This window comes from Amblyraja radiata, chromosome 1 (assembly GCF_010909765.2).
Source record: "Amblyraja radiata isolate CabotCenter1 chromosome 1, sAmbRad1.1.pri, whole genome shotgun sequence".
Lineage (NCBI taxonomy): Eukaryota > Metazoa > Chordata > Chondrichthyes > Rajiformes > Rajidae > Amblyraja > Amblyraja radiata.
The window spans coordinates 107,192,322-107,211,576 of NC_045956.1; the positions used below are offsets into that span (position 1 = coordinate 107,192,322).

At 44.5% G+C, this 19,255-nt stretch overlaps 1 protein-coding gene across 1 annotated transcript in view; it reads right to left on the minus strand.

Annotated features, from left to right (window-relative positions):
* Positions 1–673: 673 nt before the first annotated feature.
* Positions 674–19,255, minus strand: part of cnga1 (cyclic nucleotide gated channel subunit alpha 1) — a 35,438-nt gene continuing 16,856 nt past the window's right edge. The window contains exons 2-7 of the mRNA XM_033034140.1: positions 11,193–11,255; positions 9,413–9,460; positions 9,154–9,339; positions 3,145–3,252; positions 2,639–2,745; positions 674–2,091 (exon numbers count right to left, since the gene is read on the minus strand). Coding sequence (XP_032890031.1) covers positions 674–2,091; positions 2,639–2,745; positions 3,145–3,252; positions 9,154–9,339; positions 9,413–9,460; positions 11,193–11,255 — 1,930 coding nt within the window. The remainder of the gene's footprint in view (positions 2,092–2,638; positions 2,746–3,144; positions 3,253–9,153; positions 9,340–9,412; positions 9,461–11,192; positions 11,256–19,255) is intronic.

Sequence of the window (19,255 nt, forward strand, 5' to 3'; positions counted from 1 at the left end):
TTTTTTTAAACGTTGAGGAATTCTGAAGAATTTCTAATTTCTATATAAATATAAATACAACTTTCCTTATTCATACCGATGCTGTATGGGCTACAGCAGAAAACATTATTGACAAATACACAACATAGCTATTTTACTTTGGGGACTGAAAGAAACAAAAAAGATCACTAACAATAATATGCAATAAAATTTCCAATAAAGTCCCAATAATGAGTTGGCATCTATTTTGCATCAATATTTACAGCATCATAGAACACTCAAGAAATCCGTTCAGCCCATCAATGGTAGAGTAATCTGCAAGTCATGTTTACCCAGACTCTGTAAATTACTTTCCTCAAGTGAGTTCTAATCCACTTTTGAAATAGTCATTGAATTTTGATTCAAATCTTCATAGGTAATAAGTTCCAAGTCGTAGTTACTCTCTGTGTAAAATGCTTGTCTTCATATTGCCCCTTCTACCATTTGGCCAACACTTTAAATCTGTGCTGACTGGTCCTTGAACCACCTGCTAATAGGTACAGCTTCTATTGTACGTCTATGTATAAAATTTGCCATCAGCACATTAAAATGTTTTTTTTCATAACATTTCAATTTTTCTGTGAATCTTCTTCCTGAGATGTATCTCAATCACGTTAAAAACATTAAAATTGTATTATTAATTTCCATGTTTATACTATTCTTTTTTAATCTCTTCATCTTCGGCCTTTACTTCAACATCTATCAGTCCTGAATAATCAAACTGTACTCCTGATTGTTTTATTTTGTTCTCAATCTTCATCACTCTTTCTTTTAGCTTCTGTTGTGCAGCATTGTATTCGGCCAGAAGGCGAGCAAATTTGGTCTGCAGATGCTCAATTGCAAGGTCCAGTCTTGTCACTTTATCCTCTATATCCTTTGGATCAGCTCCAAGCAGGGCAATATCCAGATCCAGAAGACCATCCTTCAAGAGAATCTGTTTCCCCTTTTCCTCCAGCATAGCTTTTGCATCTGGATACTCTGTGAGGGCTTCCATGAGGTCATCCTTCGAGAGGCAGAACAAATCTGAGTAGCCTATACTCTTAATGTTTGCTGTTCTTCTGTTCCCAGCTTTGCTACCTTTGATGTTCAGAATACTAATTTCACCAAAGTAGCTGCCATCACTGAGAACCACAAACTGAGTAATTCCATCATCAGCAACGACTGCCAGCTTCCCTTCTTTGATGATGTACATCTCTCTACCAATGTCTCCTTTGCGACATATATAATCGCCGGGGCTATACACTTGGGGTCTTAGCTTCAATACCAACTCAACTAGCAGACCAGCTTCACAATCTGCAAAGATGCGAACTTTCTTCAGTGTATCCAGATGGACGTTGATTGCAATCTCTGCTCTGAGCTTATCTGGAAGATACTTCAAGACCTCTCTTTCATCTACAGCTTTTTTGTTTGACCACAAGTAGTCAAACCATTTGATAACTCTCTTCTCCAAATCTTTGCTGACTTTTCGGAAGCGCATGTACTGTTTGATGCCATCAATCCTTGATTGAAACTCTGCACGAGCTGCATTCATGTTGGAAATCATGGAACCAACATTACCAACAATGGTGGCAAAAATCAACACTCCAACCAAGAAATCGCCCACCACAAAAAAGTATTCTGAATCCAATACTGGAGGAGGGGTTTCCCCAATGGTGGTCAGTGTCAGTGTTGACCAATAGAGGCTGTATATATACTTCCTAGCAAGCCGAGAAAATTCTGGAATGGTTACATCTGGATATACCCATGTGTCCGTTCCAAACCCTATAGCCTTTGAAATTGAATAGTACACGCAAGCATTCCAATGGATGATAATTACGATGTACATGACAAGATTGGATATTCTGAAAATATTCGGGTAGTTTGTTCTTGTTTCAGTTCTTGACACAAACTCAAACATTCGACTGATCCGAGTCAAACGATTTAATCTAATTTCTGGATATTTTAGTCCCAAAAGGAAATACAGAATATCAGTTGGTATGAGTGAGAAAATGTCTAATTTAAACTGCAGTGTAGTAAAATAATTTTCTCTGAGCTTCTTTTCATCATGGACTAAGAGACCTTGTTCCAGATAACCTGTAAGGGGCAAATAAAGTATTAAAGATATTAGAAAACATTTTCTGCAAGGATGCACACTGTGCAATATGGAACAGGATGCTGCAATGGACACTATCTAAACTTAAAGAAAGCACAATTGAAACATACTATATTAAAATAATAGCAATAAATATCTTGTGTAAAGCTTCTGTGTAAATCTATACAAAAGCAGTCAAAAGCAGTCAAATAACATGGATCTCTGGATTTTTTTCAAACCTTTACCTTTATCAAAACAAGGAGTCTTGCTTTTCATGGCCACATCGAAACGTTAAATAAAACAATAATGTAGTTTTTGTTATGCAGATCCTTTATGGACCATTATTTACTTAAGCATTTTGCTGGGATCTGATTATCCCAATTATAATATTGAAATGAGGCTCGTGCCTGAAACAGGAAGATACCTGGGGCACTGAGTATTTTCAGATTTTCAGGTTGCCAACGCTTTGTTTCAGCCAAGTGGATCAATTAAAAATTGTCCTCATGCAGATAAAAAATAACTCCACAAAACAATAAAACGCACACCCACCTGTCCTTGTCCTTAACAACATGTCAATGATGTAAATAACATCTGATGCATAATCAAGGATGAACCATGCGATCAAGTAATCTGCTTGGAGTTCATCAAAACATGCTCTAAACAGGAAATGGGAAAACACGCGTTCATTCAATTAAATATGGTTATATTTTCTACAGTAAAACGTTCAACTAATTATCATATTCAAGAGGATCAGCAGTGTCTTTTTTTAAATTATGAGTTTTTCATTATTGAATTTCAATAACAGCACTTTTCCTTCTAGGATTTGTAAAGGCATGATAATTCATGGTTTAGCTAGACTCTCAGGCTTCGGCATAATATTCATTTCTTCTAACTTACAGTTAAAGTAAGTCAGCAACACATTTATTTGTCTACCCACTGAGATTTCTAAAATAATTCCCATGAAAGATATTAGCACTTTGAATACAACCTCTCAAATGCTCTGTCAATGCACCACTGTATGTTAACAAATGACAACGATTCCTGCCCCAACCTACCTTGCTATGACCAATGTCCAGTTATACATCACTGGCATAGTAATTATCATGAGCCAAGTGTAGTACACGTTTCCTGCTGGGTCCAAAACGGGTATCCTTTTTGTCCATCTAAACAAACTGCACAGAAGTTAAATCTCCATTATGGTAAAATTATATTACATTTAAAAAATATAATCATTATGAGTGATTGAATGAATGAAGAACAACTACATTGAACAACAAAGAATCTAGAACAGTACAGAAATAGACCCTTTGACCCACAATTTCTGTGTCGAACATGATGCCAAGATAAATTAATATCATCTGCTTCACATGATCCACTGTATATACCTGCATATCGCAAACTATCCATAAGCCTCTTAAATGTCACTATCATATCTGACTCCACCACTACCCCTGGCAGCATATTCAGGCCCTCACCACCCTCTGTGTAAAAATATTTGTACCTCACAACTCATAGAGTCATACAGTGTGGAAACAGGCCCTTCAGCTCAATTTGCCCACATCGACCAACATGTCCCTCCTACACTAATACCACCTGCCTGCATTTGGCCCATATCCCTCTAAGCCTTTTCTATCCATGTACCCATCTAATTGTTTCTTAAACATTGCAATAGTCCCAGCCTCAACTAACTCCTCTGGCTGCTCGTTCCATATACCCTTTGTGTGAAAAAGTTAGCTCTCAGATTCCTATTAGATCTTTCCCCCTTCACCTTAAACCTATCTCCTCTGGTTCTCAATTCCCCTACTCTGGGCAAGGGACTGTATGTCTACCCGATCTATTCCTCTCGTGATTTTATACACCTCTATAAGATCACCCCTATACATCCTGTGCTCCCAGCCTGCCTAAAGTTCTTCTGGAGCTCAGACCCGCGAGTCCTGGCAACATCCTTGTAAATCTTCGCTGTACCCTTTCCAACTTGACATCTTTCCTATTCCCAGAACTCCTTTAAACATTGCCCCTCTCACATAAAGCTGTGCTCTCTAGTCTTTAATATTCCCACCCATGGAAAAAGGTTCTGACTGTCTACCCTATGTATGCCTCTCATAGTTTCATATACTTCTGTCAGGTCAACTTCAACCTCTGACGTTCCAAAGAAAACAATCCAAGTTTGACCAACCTCTCCTAATATCCAAATTATTCTCCTATTTCAGGCATCATCTTGGTAAACCGCTCTGCAGCTATTTCAGAGCCTCCATACCCTTCCTGTATTGGGGTGACCACAACTGCACACAACATCCCAAATTTATATTGGCTGAAAAAGTATATTATGTGTTACAGCTTTCTAGGTGAAAACGGCAATTCAATTCCAAAATAAGTAACCATTGAACAGAAACATTCCAAATCTTAGACTTAGGCTTTACACCAATTAATCAAGTCAAGGGAGTTTATTGTCATGTGTCCCAGATAGAACAATGAAATTCTTGCTTGCTGCAGCACAACAGAATATTGTAGGCATAAATACAGATCAGATCAGTGTGACCACATACCATGGAATATATATATATACACACATAAATAAACAAATAAAGTGCAATAGGCTGTTATAGTTCAGAGGTAGACAAAAGTGCTGGAGAAACTCAGCGGGTGCAGCAGCACCTATGGAACGAAGGAAATAGGCAACTTTTTGAGCCAAAACCCTTCTTCAGACTGATGTAGGGTGGGGAGAAGAAAAGAGAAAGGAAGAGGAGGAGCCCGAGGGCTGAGGGAGAGCTGAGATGGGGAGGAAGGGAGGAGACAGCAAGGGCTACCGGAAATTGGAGAAGTCAATGTTTATGCCGCTAGGGTGCAAACTGCCCAAGCGGAATATGAGGTGCTGCTCCTCCAATTTCCGGTGGAGCTCACTCTGGCCATGGAGGAGGCCCAGGACAGAAAGGTCGGATTCGGAATGGGAGGGGGAGTTGAAATGTTGAAATGTTGAGCCACCGGGAAATCAGGTTGGTTAATGCGGACCGAGCGGAGTTTGTTTGAAGTTGTATTTAATAGTCTGATGGCTGTGGGGAAGTAGCTGTTCCTGAATCTGGATGTTGCAGATTTCAGGCTCCTGTACCTTCTACCTGATGGCATCGGAGAGATAAGTATGTGACCAGGATGGTGTGGGTCCTTGATGATGCTGGCATCCATTTTGAGGCAGCGCCTGCGATAGATCCCCTCGATGGTGGGGAGGTCAGAGCCGATGATGGACTGGGCAGTGTTTACAACTTTTTGCAGCCTTTTCCGCTCCTGGACGCTCAGGTTGCCGTACCAAGCCACGATGCAACCAGTCAGCATACTCTCCGTTGTGCACCTGTAGAAGTTCGAGAGAGCCCTCCTTACCGACTCTCCGTAATCTTATCAGGAAGTAGAGGCACTGATGTGCTTTCTTTACGATTTCATCAGTGTTCTGGGACCAGGAAAGATCTTCGGAAATATGCACGCCCAGGAATTTGAAGTTCTTAACCTTTTCCACCATATAAATGGAACGTTGGGTCTCCATCCTACCCCTTCCGAAGTCCACAATCAGTTCCTAGGTTTTGCTGGTGTTGAGAGCCATGTTATTGTGCTGGCACCAATCGGTCGATCACTCTTCTATACTCTGACTCGTCCCCATCAGTGATGTGTCCACAACAGTGGTGTCATCGACGAACTTGATGATGGAGTTTGCACTATGTCCGGCTACGCAGTCATGAGTATAGAGTATGTACAGCAGGGGGTTGAGCACGCAGCCTTGAGGTGCTCCCATGCTAATTGTTATCGAGGATGACACATTTCCACCAATACAGACAGACTGTGGTCTGTGAATTAGGAAATCAAGGATCCAATTGCAGATGGATGCGCAGAGACCCAGATCTGAGTGCTTGGTAACCAGCTTGGAGCAGATGATGGTAATAAATGCCGAGCTGTAGTCAATGAATAATAGCCTGACATGAGTTTTTGTTGTCCAAGTGGTCCAGAGCGGAGTGGAGGGCCAGCGAGATCGCATCCATTGTTGATCTGTTGTGGCGGTAAGCGAACTGCAGTGGGTCCAGGTTTTTGTCGAGGTAGGAGTTGATTTGTGCCATAATCAACCTGTCAAAGCACTTCATCACCACAGATGTTAGTGCTACTGGTCGATAGCCATGAAACCTACTACCTGCCCCCTCGAAACTGTCCCCTCTGCCCTCCTAAAGGACGTCATTACAACAGCTGGTCCCAGCATCCTCGCCATCTTCAACAGCTCTCTGGCCACTGGCACTGTACCTACCTGCTTCAAGCATGCGGTGGTCCAACCACTCCTGAAAAAACCTAACCTCAACCCCACCTTGCCAGGCAACTACAGACCCATTTCTAAACTGCCTTTCCTCTCAAAAACCCTTGATAAGGTAATCAACTTATACCTTACCTTCACCAAAACACTATCTTGGAAACTTTCCAATCAGGTTTCAGGGCCCACCATAGCACAGAGTCTGCCTTGTTGAAGGTACATAATGTCCTACTCCTCACCGTTGACTCTGGCGACTGTGCAATTCTGCTCCTTCTTGACCTCAGCGCAGCATTTGACACAGTCGACCACAACATCCTAATTGACCGTCTCCGGTACGGGGTTGGTATTGATGACACTGCCCTGAGATGGTTCATCTCCTACCTCGAAAGTAGGAGTTTCTCTACTAACATAGGCAACTCATGCTCCTCCCCAGCTAATCTCTGCTGTGGGGTTCCACAAGGTTCCATCCTTGGCCCCATTCGCTTCTCCCTGTATATGCTCCCCTTAGGCCAAGTCATTCAAAGGCACGGCATTTCCTTCCATTGCTACACAGACGATACACAACTCTATCTCCCCCTGAAGCCCGACAACCAATCAAATCTGTTTAACCTTACCCACTGCCTCGAGGATATAAAGTGTTGGATGGCCCAGAACTTCCTCCAACTAAACGAGAGTAAGTCTGAGGTCATCCTTCTCGGCCCCTCGGACTCAATCAAAACGATAGCAGGCAGCCTTGGAAACCTTACCCCATTACTCAAACCTCACGTCAAAAACCTTGGCGTGATATTTGACTCAGCACTGAAATTTGACAAACAAATCAATGCCGTGGTAAAAGCTAGCTTCTTTCAGCTTCGGATGATAGCTAAAATATAACAATTCCTCCAGTTTGATGACCTGGAAAAGATCATTCACACATTCATCTCCTCCCGCCTAGATTACTGCAACTCCCTTTACACTGGCATCAGCCAATCTTCCCTGTCCCGCCTGCAACTGGTCCAAAACGCCGCAACGAGACTCCTGACGGGCACCCGAAAAAGGGACCACATCACCCCGATCCTGGCCTCTCTCCACTGGCTCCCTGTGCGGTTCCGTATAAACTTCAAAATACTCCTCCATGTCTACAAAGCCCTCAATGGGCTTGCTCCCACCTACATAAAAAGTCTTCTCACCCACCACTCCACCTCCAGGCCCCTCAGATCTGCCGACTTGGGGTTGCTGAATATCCCGCGGTCTAGGCATAAGCTCAGGGGCGACCGCGCCTTTACGGTTGCAGCCCCTAGACTGTGGAACAGCATCCCCCTTCCCATCAGAACTGCCCCCTCCATCGACTCTTTTAAGTCAAGACTAAAGACTTATCTATACTCACAAGCCTTTCCTGACGTCCTCTGAGTGAGGGCTACATGTATATATATATGTAGTCTGTTTTGTTGTGCTATTCTTATAACAAATGTAAAGCACTTTGGCCAACGAGAGTTGTTTTTTAAATGTGCTATATAAATAAATGTGACGACTTGACTTGATAGTCATTGAGGGGTGTGTGGGCGGGGGGAGGGGTGTGGGGGGAGGGGTGTGGTGAGGAGGGGGAATTGTGGGGGGAGGGGTGTGAGGGCAGGTAGGTTATGGGGGAGGGGATGCGTGGGCTGGGGGTTGGATTGTGGGGGGAGTGGTTTGGGGGGTGTTAGGGGAGAGGGCTGTGGGCGGGGGGTTTGTGGGAGGTGGGGTGTGTGGGAGGGGGCTGGGTGGGTGGGTGGGGAGGGAGGTGTGGGATGGGGGTGTGTGGGAGGGGGGTATGTGTGTGGGGGGTGTGTGGGTGGGGGTATGTGTGTGGGCGGGGGGGGTGTGGCGGGGGGTGGGTGTGTGGTTGTGGGGGGAGGGGGGTGTGTGGGCGGGTAGGGGATTGTGGGTGTGGGTGGGGATTGTGGGTGTGGGTGGGGGGGATGGGGTGGGAGGGGAGGTGTGTATGTGGGCGGGAAGGGTGTGGGAGAGGGGAGGGGTGTGTGGGAGGGGGTTGTGTGTGATGGAGTGGTGGGAGGGGTGTGTGTAGGGGAGGGTGGTGTATGTGGGCGGAGGGTTGTGGATGGAGGGGTGCGCGGTGGAGGGGTGTGTGGGCGGGGGAGGGGTATGTGGGGGAAGGCGGTGGTTGTGGGTCTCCGACGCTGTGCTGGTTCGGGCTGGGCTGGTTCGGGCTGCCTCAGGTCCCTCCGAAAATTATGTCCGGTTGGAGACCTCCGCCGGCCATCCTCAGATCCAGTAAAGTCGCGATGGCGCAGGAAGGGGCGGACCGTCCCGGGGAGTGATAGGAGAAGAGATCGATCTGCGCACGCGCGGTTTTAAAGATTTTTAAACCTCACTAACTTTTACAACATTCAACAAATGGAACGAAACTTGGTTTACTCGCAGCACTGGAGAAAGGCGAGTGAGCTCGCGAAAAATCATAGCGCTATTGCGCAAATAGAGAGACTGTGCAAACCGGAAGATAACAAGATCAGAGTTTTAGTTATGTATAGATTTTCATTCAATTTCTTGAAATTAATTTTCCCACTGGCCATGGAGTGATCCCAATTTTTGTCTCCATGATCCAGAACTTTAGCAACTAGTCCATTAACATAAGGAATGCACAACCATACCCTTAGCAAGGATTGCTATCAATTCTACTATAATACTATAAATTAATTGCATCCCTTGAGTCTCCATGTTTATAAACATAAAATAAAAGCATGTCCAAAACTTAAATCCCCACACCGTATACACTTTATTGAACGGGATAAAATCCAAGGACACTTACTCCGCCAGGCTTATCTTGCCGTCGTTCTTCTCGTCATTCTTCTCGTCGTTCTTCTCATCTTTCTTCTCATCTTTCTTCTCATCTTTCTTCTCTACCTTCCCTTTTTCTTCCTCTTTATTTTTATTATTCTCTTTGTCCTTTTTCTTCTCTTTATCCTTTTTCTTTTCTTTTTTGCCATCAGATTTACTGTAACATAGATTGATATTTGACACTTGTTCAATGTGAAAAATGGTTTCAACAGAATATACTTTCCACTCACCCTTTTTCTTTTTTATTCTTTTTGGATTCTTTCTTTTTTTCTTTTTCTCTGAAAGTGAAGATCATATGTATTACTAGTGTTCAAGAAGGAACTGCAGATGCTGGAAGATCAAAGGTACACAAAAATGCTGGAGAAACTCAGCGGGTGCAGCAGCATCTATGGAGCGAAGGAAATAGGCGACGGATGTAGTATGTATTACTATGTAGTATGTAGTATGTATTACTATGTAGTATGTAGTATGTATTACTAGACCAGGAGCTAGACCACTGGGCCCAAGGCATTATTCCAACACTGATCCATAGCCCCCAACAGCGCAGGCATGGCTGAAGGGTTCCAGTTGTGACGCCAGAGAACTCCGTTGTGACATCAGTCACGACAACCCTCCCCAACTGTGCAGGCGTGGCCGCCAAGTGGGATCGTGACCGCGACGTTTTTAAAGTTCAAAATGGCAATAACCTGTAAAATATAAGATCAATGTGAACGCATCTCACTCTCCCTCTTCACTCCCCTATTCCCCTCTTCCATTATCCTCCCTCTCCCCACCCTCCACCAACCCTCCTCTGTTTCCTCCCATAACCTCCTCCCTCCCCTCCTCCCTCTTCACCCCCACCTCCTCCATTTCCTCACCATCCCACTTCCTACCCCTATCCTCCTCCATTCCCCCTCATCCCCAGCACTCCCTCCTCTTCACCCTCCCTCTTCTTTCCCCGCTCCTCCTCCCCTCCCCCACTCCCTCCCTCACCTCTCCCTCCCTCTCCTTTACCCTACCCTCAGTCACACCGTCTCTCCCTCCATAACCCCTCTCTCCTCCATACCCCCTCCCCTCCCCCCTAACCCTTTTAATGCAATTCTCAATAAAGTAACCTCAACACAATGTTAGCTGTTAATGAAAACGGATCCCATTGTGACGTCGAAAGCGGCTGACGGGCAGGGCAAGTGGAAAAATAGTTTTGTAAAGTGTTTTTTTCTAAAGTTTAAAATGTGAATAACTTATAAAATATACCATTAATCTGAACGAAGCGTGGCTAAAGCACACCCCAGGACAATGGTGAGTAAGGTGGGCCAAAAATTGTAGCGCTATCGTGTACCGTTTTGGTGCAGTTCCGGGAGCACATGGACAGACACAGACAGAATCACAGGCATAGAAACAAACAAGATGAGAATTTTAGTAATATATAGATTCTGTATGCCATAATTAATATTTATAAACCCATCATTCACCGTAATTGAGGCTTTCACAATGTGGCATATTTAAATTCTGATGTTATTGAAATGTTTCTATTTTAATAGGACGGTCCAAAAGTTAATAGGAGATTAAGTAACAATTGAGTTTACATAGCCCTTTTCCGAAGCTCGGGATAACTCAATTCGCTTTATAATTAATAAAGTAATTCTGAAGTGTAGTCACTGCTGTAATGTGGCAACCAATCTTTGTATTCTCTCTAACACAAATGAATAAATGACAACATTATACAGTATGTTGCCCATGTTGATTGCGCATGGTTAAATGTTAACCATGGACAAACTATCTATATCTGAAGGGGCAGATGGACTTCACATTTCATATGAATGAATGCTGAAGTCAGTACTCCTTCAGCACTTAATTGAAATGCCAGTCCATATTATGTTCTCAAATGCTTGAAATAGGGTTTGAATCTTCTGATTCAATGGAGAGGATGCCACTCTGCCTCATATATATGATACGTGCATGTTTTTTGAAAGAATCTTATGAAATGTACAGTGACAATTCATAATTTCAGAAATACAACTGAATACTTACTCATCATTGTTATTACAGTTGTTAACGTTGGACAGCTCCAACTCAGAAGCTTGGGGTTGATTCCTAAGAGACAGCAAACCGGTTGGAAATATTGTTAACTTAAAACAAAATTCATAAATGGAGTATTTTTGAGAAGACATTGATCTGAAATAACTTTGCATTGATGAATATGATACATCCCAGTCTTAAAATGCAGCAGAAATTGGCATGTAAAGGATATTAATTAGATTTTACAGTACAGAGGTTATACATCTTTGGCAAGATTGTCAGTGATTTCATCTTTCTCTTGTGTTCAGAACAAAAGCAGATTTTCCAGGAGAGAGTTTGTGTGATACCGTTGTCTTCATGGAACTCCTGAACATCCATCTGACAGCTGAGTGTAAATGTGCAGGACTTATTGTCAGAATCATGGTGCCCATGGAAGTAATGTGCTTACCAATCACAAATTTGATTGATGATAGATAAGGTAACAATTGTTTTATTCCCCTGAGAAGCAGCATTATAAATGTTCTATTTCATAAATTGCTAGACATAAAGACAATCATTTGTTCCACATAGCATTTATTATTTTGTGAAATAAACAGCCAGAACATTTCATTATCAAGTAGGTTTGCCTGTGCCACTCAGGAGGGTTTAAACTAGATTGGCCGAAGAGAGGGTTTCTGAACAAAAACAAAGAAGCTGAGAAGTTGGGGCAAATACAGAAGTCAAAGGGACACACGACGAGGAGATGCACACAAAGAGATGGGAAAGACCACTGATTTAAAATTAATTTATTTCATGCTAGAGGCTTAACAGGTAATGGCCGGTTCTCACGGTGCGACCTGACGCAAGATGTCACAAGAGTGAAGTGGTCGTGGTCCAGCACGAGTTCCGCACGATATAACGGGGGGTAGATAAAGAGTTCCCACGGTACTCGGCAATTCTGTCATTTGTGCGAGTGACTTGTCCGTCTCCCGATCTTTCCCGTTAATCGTGAATGAACATCGTGGACTGTAGTGTAGTTAATCACGTGGCACAAATGATGTCATTTTTTTCACACACTATATAAATATCCTCCGTTCGTAGAATTGGCTCATTTGCAGACATGCCTATACAAAGTTGGTTCGAGTACAGGCTGGTTGTTATTTTCATTGATGCGCTGTATGCATTAGCGCAACATGTGCATCGAAAACGCTTGCGTGAAGGCAGAAGGGTGAGATTAATTAAAAAGAGAATTAAGAGGAAGTCTCACTGGGTTAAGCCCATGTTTCAACGGAGACCTCAATTTGGACAATATGAGCAACTGCTTAATGTGCTGTGCGAAGAGGATAAAAGTGCATTCAAAAACTTTGTCAGAATTTCACCCGAGCTCTTTAATGAGTTAAAGAATAATTTGGGACCTCTGCTGAAGAAGACTGACACTGTAATGAGAAAGGCACTGGAACCAGGGTTGCGCATAGCAATCACCCTCCGCTACTTGGCCTCAGGCGATTCTTATAAAAGTCTGTCTTACAACTTTCTTGTCGCCACCAATAGCATCTGTGGTATTGTCCGAGAAACCTGTGAGGCGATCATCCAATTTTATTCAGCTGAAGTGATGGAATGCCCCAGTACACCAGATGCGTGGAAGAGAGTTGCACTGGGGTTTGAAAACAGGTGGAACTTTGCTCACACATGTGGGGCTTTGGATGGCAAGCATGTGGCAATTCGTAAACCGCCCGGAGGTGGCTCAAATTATTTCAATTACAAGAAATTCCACTCAATTGTACTCATGGCGGTGGTTGATTATAACTACAACTTCCTGTATGTGGATGTGGGCACACCTGGAAGTGTTGGTGATGGCCGGATTTGGAAAGAAACCTGGCTTGGAAAGAAAATGGAAGGTGGAACAGCAGGCATGCCTGATCCAGAACCTCTGTCAGGAGAAGACAGCCCGGACATCCCATATGCGATGGTTGCTGATGAAGCCTTTGCACTACAGCCCCTGGATTATGAAGCCATATCCACAGAGGAATCTAACTAGGAACAGAGGATCTTCAATTACAGGCTGTCAAGGGCCAGGAGGGTAGTAGAAAATTATTTTGGCATCTTGGCAAACAGATTTAGATGCTTGCTCAAGACAATGGAGCAGAGGCCCAAGAATGTGGAGAGTATAGTATATGCAGCATGTGTTCTGCACAACCTGATCCGAATGAGAAGTGCAGCTGCTGGATCAGCAACATCCATCCAGGACGGTGACATAGTGGACAGTGACACAGGGGAAGTAACACTAGGTGCTTGGAGAAGTGGTGCGAACAAGTTGAAAATGGTCTCACTGCAGCGTTTGAAAGGTAATTCGGGCACATCCAGTGTGAAAGAGCAAAGAGACCATCTCTGCGCTTACTACAATTCACAATTGGGGAGTGTGTCGTGGCAGGACAGCTATATTGATGGGTAGCCGACCACAGGAACACTACTGCATGTTATAAGCTGATTTCCTAGTGTTGTCCTCTGAAAAGTCCTTCCTATAAGATGTTCGTCCGTAAAACCTGCCGTTTAGAACATTGCATTGTCCCTTTAAATGCCTGAGTTAACGCTTGTAGCGGAGGTTGATGGATATAATGTGTTTTAAATAATCTCGCGTGCCTCATTTGTTGTATTTCGTGTTTGCGAGGCCCTTTTACAGACAAATGTTTTGTGTGATGCATCTCCTCTCACTATGTGACAGAATTCGTCTTCTTATATTGTCAAATAGGAATAAAGACTTTGTATCACATTTACCGTGCTGATTGTCTTATTTCATTTTCTACCAAGAGGTGAAGAATACGTTTAAATAGCTGAACATTTCAGGGTCCTGCACACTCAAAAATGTAAATGAGTGAAAATGTGATTATATTACCTCCATTAAGGTATTTTGTGTTTCAGCATGAGAGGGATTATAACATTAGAGACATTCATCTTGTAGTGATGTATTAATGATGATTTGCAGACATCAAGCTGATAGTAAAAAATAAATTTATTTAGCAGTGAGGTAAACAAGCAATGACAATCAAAATGCTGAGGTAAAAGCTTTATCACACTTCAGGATATAATAAAATGTGGATCCACCAACATGAGCATCACATCACCACTCACATGAGCACCCGGGATACTCCACAGCCTTCGTCTCCAGCAGGTTGCGCTTTCTCTCCCTATTTCTATAATCCTCTCTGGATTTGTCAAAGAGAATCTCATTGCATTGGTACCCCTCCACCAGTTCCCCCTCTTGTTCCCTGTTGAAGTTATATGGCCTTACCTTCTGCCATCTTCCCTTTATGTTATCGTCTGCTGAGGCTATTGGGGAGGCAACAGCTACTGGGGAGGCAATCTCAAATCCACCTTGATCACCCTCTCCCTGCTCCAAGGAGCCCACAGGCAGTGGTATCTCTGGCATCTCCTCTTGCCTCTCCACCTGTCTCTCTTGCTGAGTCTCCTCCTCATTTACCTGCATGGCTAAAAACTTTCTGACTTTCTTTGGCCCCTTTCTTTGCGCTTTTCTGAGAGGCATCTCTGCAAGTCTTACTGTGAAAAAGATTCTCAAACAATGACAATTAGGTGGGACGTCCTCGATGGACACATGGTCCATTGGCGATACTGAGACCACCTTTTTTACTCACCTTATGTCCCCTCTGTCAAGCTTCCGGGTTTACCGTTCGCAGGAGTTCCCACGGTACCCGCAAGAGTCATTACAGATATCGCACGGATATCGCACTGGCATCTGCGTTCATACAATGTTGCAACGCTGCTCAAGTCACTCTTGGAGAAATTCAAAAAATTTTGAATTTTCTCCCGACCTTACAAAGTTACACGACTACCTGCCGTTAGCGCCACGGAGGTCCTCGGTGGACAACGAATGCCGTACTGCTATCGCAGAAGGTTCCCACGATGTTAAACTCTTGTTAAGTCTTGCTTCAGGTCGCACCGTGAGAAAGCCCTTTAAGGCTGACAATCCCACAGCATGGAATTGCTTAGGGGATTGGGATATTATAGTCATAACAGAAACATGGTTAAGAGAAGGGCCGGATTGGCAGCTCAAGCTTCCAGGCGTGATAGAGAGGAAGAGGAGGTTGCCTTTTTGGAAAACAAGGGCATAACTACAGTGCTCAGAGACGTCATTCTTGAGGGATCATCCAGAAGGCTATATAAGTAGAACTTAGAAACAGGAAGGGAATGATCACTTTGATGGGACTGTATGAGAGCCCCCCAATAATCAGTGAGAATTAGAAGAGCAGCTGTTTACGGAGGTTACAGATAGCTGTAAGAATAATAGAGAATAATAGAGTAGTATTGGTGGGAGTTTTCAACTTCCCTAATATTAACTGGGTCTCACCTAGTGCAAAGGGCTTAGATGGAATGGAATTTGTTAAACATGTCCAAGAAAATGACTTTAATCAATATACAGAGGGCCCTAGTAGAGAAGATGCAACACTAGGGTTTCTCTTTGGGAACTAGGAAGGGCAAGTGACTGAAGTGTCAATGGGCGAGCACTTTGGGATAGATAGGGACAAAAGCCAATTTTGGAGACACTAGGCAAGAGCTTGCAGAGGTTGATTGGGTGAATCTGTTTGCCGGTAAGGGGGTGACAGGCAAGTGGGAGGCTTTCAAAAGTGAGCAGCAAGAGCAAAAGGGGAACATGTTCCTGTTAGGATTAGTACAAGACTGAGAAAGACAGGGAATCCCGATTAATGAGAGATATTATGGTCAGGAAATAGGATGCATACAGTTGGGATCAAGCAAATCCCTTGGTGAGTATAAGTGGAGGAGTATGCTTAATGAGGCAATCAGGAGTTAAATAGAGGACATGATATGGATTTGGCAGGCAAGGTACAAGAAAATCTAAAGACATTCCACAGGTATATTAGTAGTATTAAGAATCACTTAAAAATCAGCATGGCTATCTTTGTGTAGAGCCACCAGAGCTGGAGGAGTTATTAAATGAATATTCCTTATCAGTTTTTATGGAAGTTAAGAATTGAAATATATGTTGTAATGTCTTAGACCATGTATGAATTCTGAAGAGAGACTTTAGTGGTTTTAAAGTGTGTTAAGGTTAATACATCCACATGGCCTGGGGTGGAAGATTGCAACCTTGACGTGGTCCACCCTGTTCGACAAATGCAATCAACCCGATATGCACGAACATTACAAAAAGGTCTACAACTTTAGGCCATACGCAAGAAGAAGAAGATCCACATGGCTTGACCAAGTGCAGCCTTGGACCTGTGGGAAGACCTCTTTAGCGAGAGGTTAAGTTCTGGAAAACTGGAGGAGAGCTTAATTTTATTTTAGAAGGTCAGCAAAGAAAAGCCAGGGAACTACAAGCTGCTGAGCCAGACGTCAGTGGTGGGAAAGTTGTTGGAGAATTCTGAGGGACAGCATACAGTATATCAGCATTTGGATAGGAAAGGACTGTTAAAAGCTAATCAGCATGGCTTTGTGCATGAAAATTGTATTTTGTTAAATCTTCTGAAGGGGTCATCAAGAAGGTTGATGAGGCTAGGGTGGAAAGGGTGTAAAGAAATTCGCCACAATGCTACTGGGTCTTGCGGGAGGCTGGATAAGCTGGGACTTTCTTTTAGCATAGGAGACTGAGGGACAACCTAATTTAATTTTATATTATAATGAGGGGCATGCGTAAAGTGAACGCTCACAGCTTTTTCCCCCCAAGTTAGAGGATTCTAAGACTAGAGGACATAATTCAGTTTCAGTTTAGGTTAGTTTATTGTCACATGCACCAAGGTACAGTGAAAAGCTTTTGTTGTGTGCTAATCAGTCAGCAGAACGAAAATACATGATTACAATCGATCCACTTACAGTGTACAGATCATGATAAGGGCATAACGTCTAGTGCAAGGTTATGCCAGCAAAGTCCAATCAAGGATTTTACATGAATTATCCCAGGATTGAGTAGGTTAACCAATGATGAACGTTTGTCAGCACTGGGCCTGGAGTTTAGAAGAATGAGGGCGGTCCTCATTGAAACATACACAATAGTGAAAGGCTTGGATTGAGTGGATGTGGAGAGGATGTTTCCACTAGTGGGAGAGTCGAGGACTAGAGGTCATAGCCTCAGAATTAAAGGATGTTCTTTTAGGATGAAGAGAAATGTATTTAGGCAGAGGATGTTGAATCTGTTGAATTCTTTGCCGTAGAAGGCTGGGGAGGCCATCAGTGGATATTTTTTCGGCAGAGATTAGTGATTAGTACAGGTGTCAGAGGTTATAGGGAGAAGGCAGGAGAATGGGGTTAGGAGGGAGAGATAAATCAGCCATGATTGAATAGCAGAGTAGACTTGATAGGCCAAAAGAAGTAGTTAGTAGTTCAGCACTGCTCTCTGGTTGAAGTAGGATGATTCAGTTGCCTGATAACAGCTGGGAAGAAACTGTTCCCGAATCTGGCGGTGTGTATTTTCACACTTCTATATCTTTTGCCTGATGGGAGAGGGGAGAAGAGGGAGTGGCTGATTCTTAATTATGCTGCTGGCTTTGCCGAGGCAGTGTGAGGTATAAATGGAGTCAATAGATGGGAGGTTGGTTTGTGTCTTGGTCTGGGCTACGTCCACAAATCACTGCAATTTCTTGTGGTCTTGGGTGGAGCTGTTCCCAAACCAAGGTGTAATGCTTGGGTGGGCAACCTACAGCCCCTGGGCCGAATGCAGCCCCTAACCCGAAATCATCTAACTCGCAGGCGGTTTTTTTTTCCCGTAATTATCCGGCCCGCAGACTTCCTCCCGGGCCTGAGACCGCGGTGCCCAGGCACATTGACGCAAGGAGGCAAGGAGGCAAGGAGGCCTGTGCTGGCAGCGGCAACGGCGGAGCTGCCGAGCGGATGTTGATCTTAAATTGTCTTTAAGATTAGCACAATTTAAGTGGAGTGGAGTTGGCCGACAAATGCCACTCTCGTAGCGATTGCTCCGCGGAACCTGCCATGCCTTCGACCCTGGATCTGTGTGAAATGAGGAGCGGCTGTAAATGGACAGCGCTGCTGGGGGGGAGGGGGGTAGAGAGTTCCTTTCCAGAGCGTGTGGGGAGTCTGGCCCGGGTCAGCACGTCTGGGCTGCACAAAGTAGTAAACTTGGCTGGGTCGCCAGGGGTAAAGTTGTGGGAAGGGCAGGAGCGTTGAGAAGGAGGGGGTCGGGATCATGCCAGCAACTCATTCACTCACTCAGCAGCTCTAGTGGCTGTGATTGGCCGCCGGGACCGGACAGCGGAACCGGCCGCCACCTCAGCGCCTTCTGCCGGCCCGCCTGCCATCGTTAGGCGCAGGCGCAACCAGTGGTGGTGGTTGGTGGGTAGCTACTGGGCAGAAGGCTGGCTGCTCCATCCTGGGCTCGCATTCTCGCTCTCTCTCTCTCTCTCTCTCTCTCCGCTCTCTCTCTCTCTCTCTCTCTCTCCCCGTTATGTGATCTCCCTGAGCCAGGAAGGCCCATCCCTCAGACCTGAACGGCACAACGCATTGTGGGACAGGCGAAGATGGAGGCTCCCCTGGTCCTCATTGCCTCCTTGAAGAATTTCACATTCTCCTTTCTACTGACTAAACCAAACCCATCAGCATTTTTACAAAATTTAGCAACTCAAAATGGGGTGTGTCTTCGTCACCGGGAAATACGGTAACTCAAATTACGGACATGACGTTGCCGGGGGGCGGGACTTGTTAGCGATTGGTCCCAGACCCCCACGTCCATCACATCACTGTGAAGGCATGAACATTGTCCCAAACCTCCACTCCACCCGACCCGCAGCGGGTGTCCCGAGCGATGCACACCTTCAGCCGCTTTCAACTTGGTGCTTGGGTTCAGGTTGCCCATTCACCTACGGCGTGCGGGAAAATGAACCCCACGTTCCCGTCTCCCCCCCTTCTCTCTCCCCTCTTCTCTCTCTCTCCCCCTCTCTCTCTCTCTCCCTTCTCTCTCTCTCTTCTCTCTCCTCCTCTCTCTCCCCTCTTCTCTCTCCTCCGTCTCTCCCCTCTTCTCTTTCTCCTCCTCTCTCTCCACTCTTCCTCTCTCCTCCTCTTCCTTCCCCTCCTCTCTCCCCCCCCCTTCTCTCTCTCCCCCTTATCTCTCT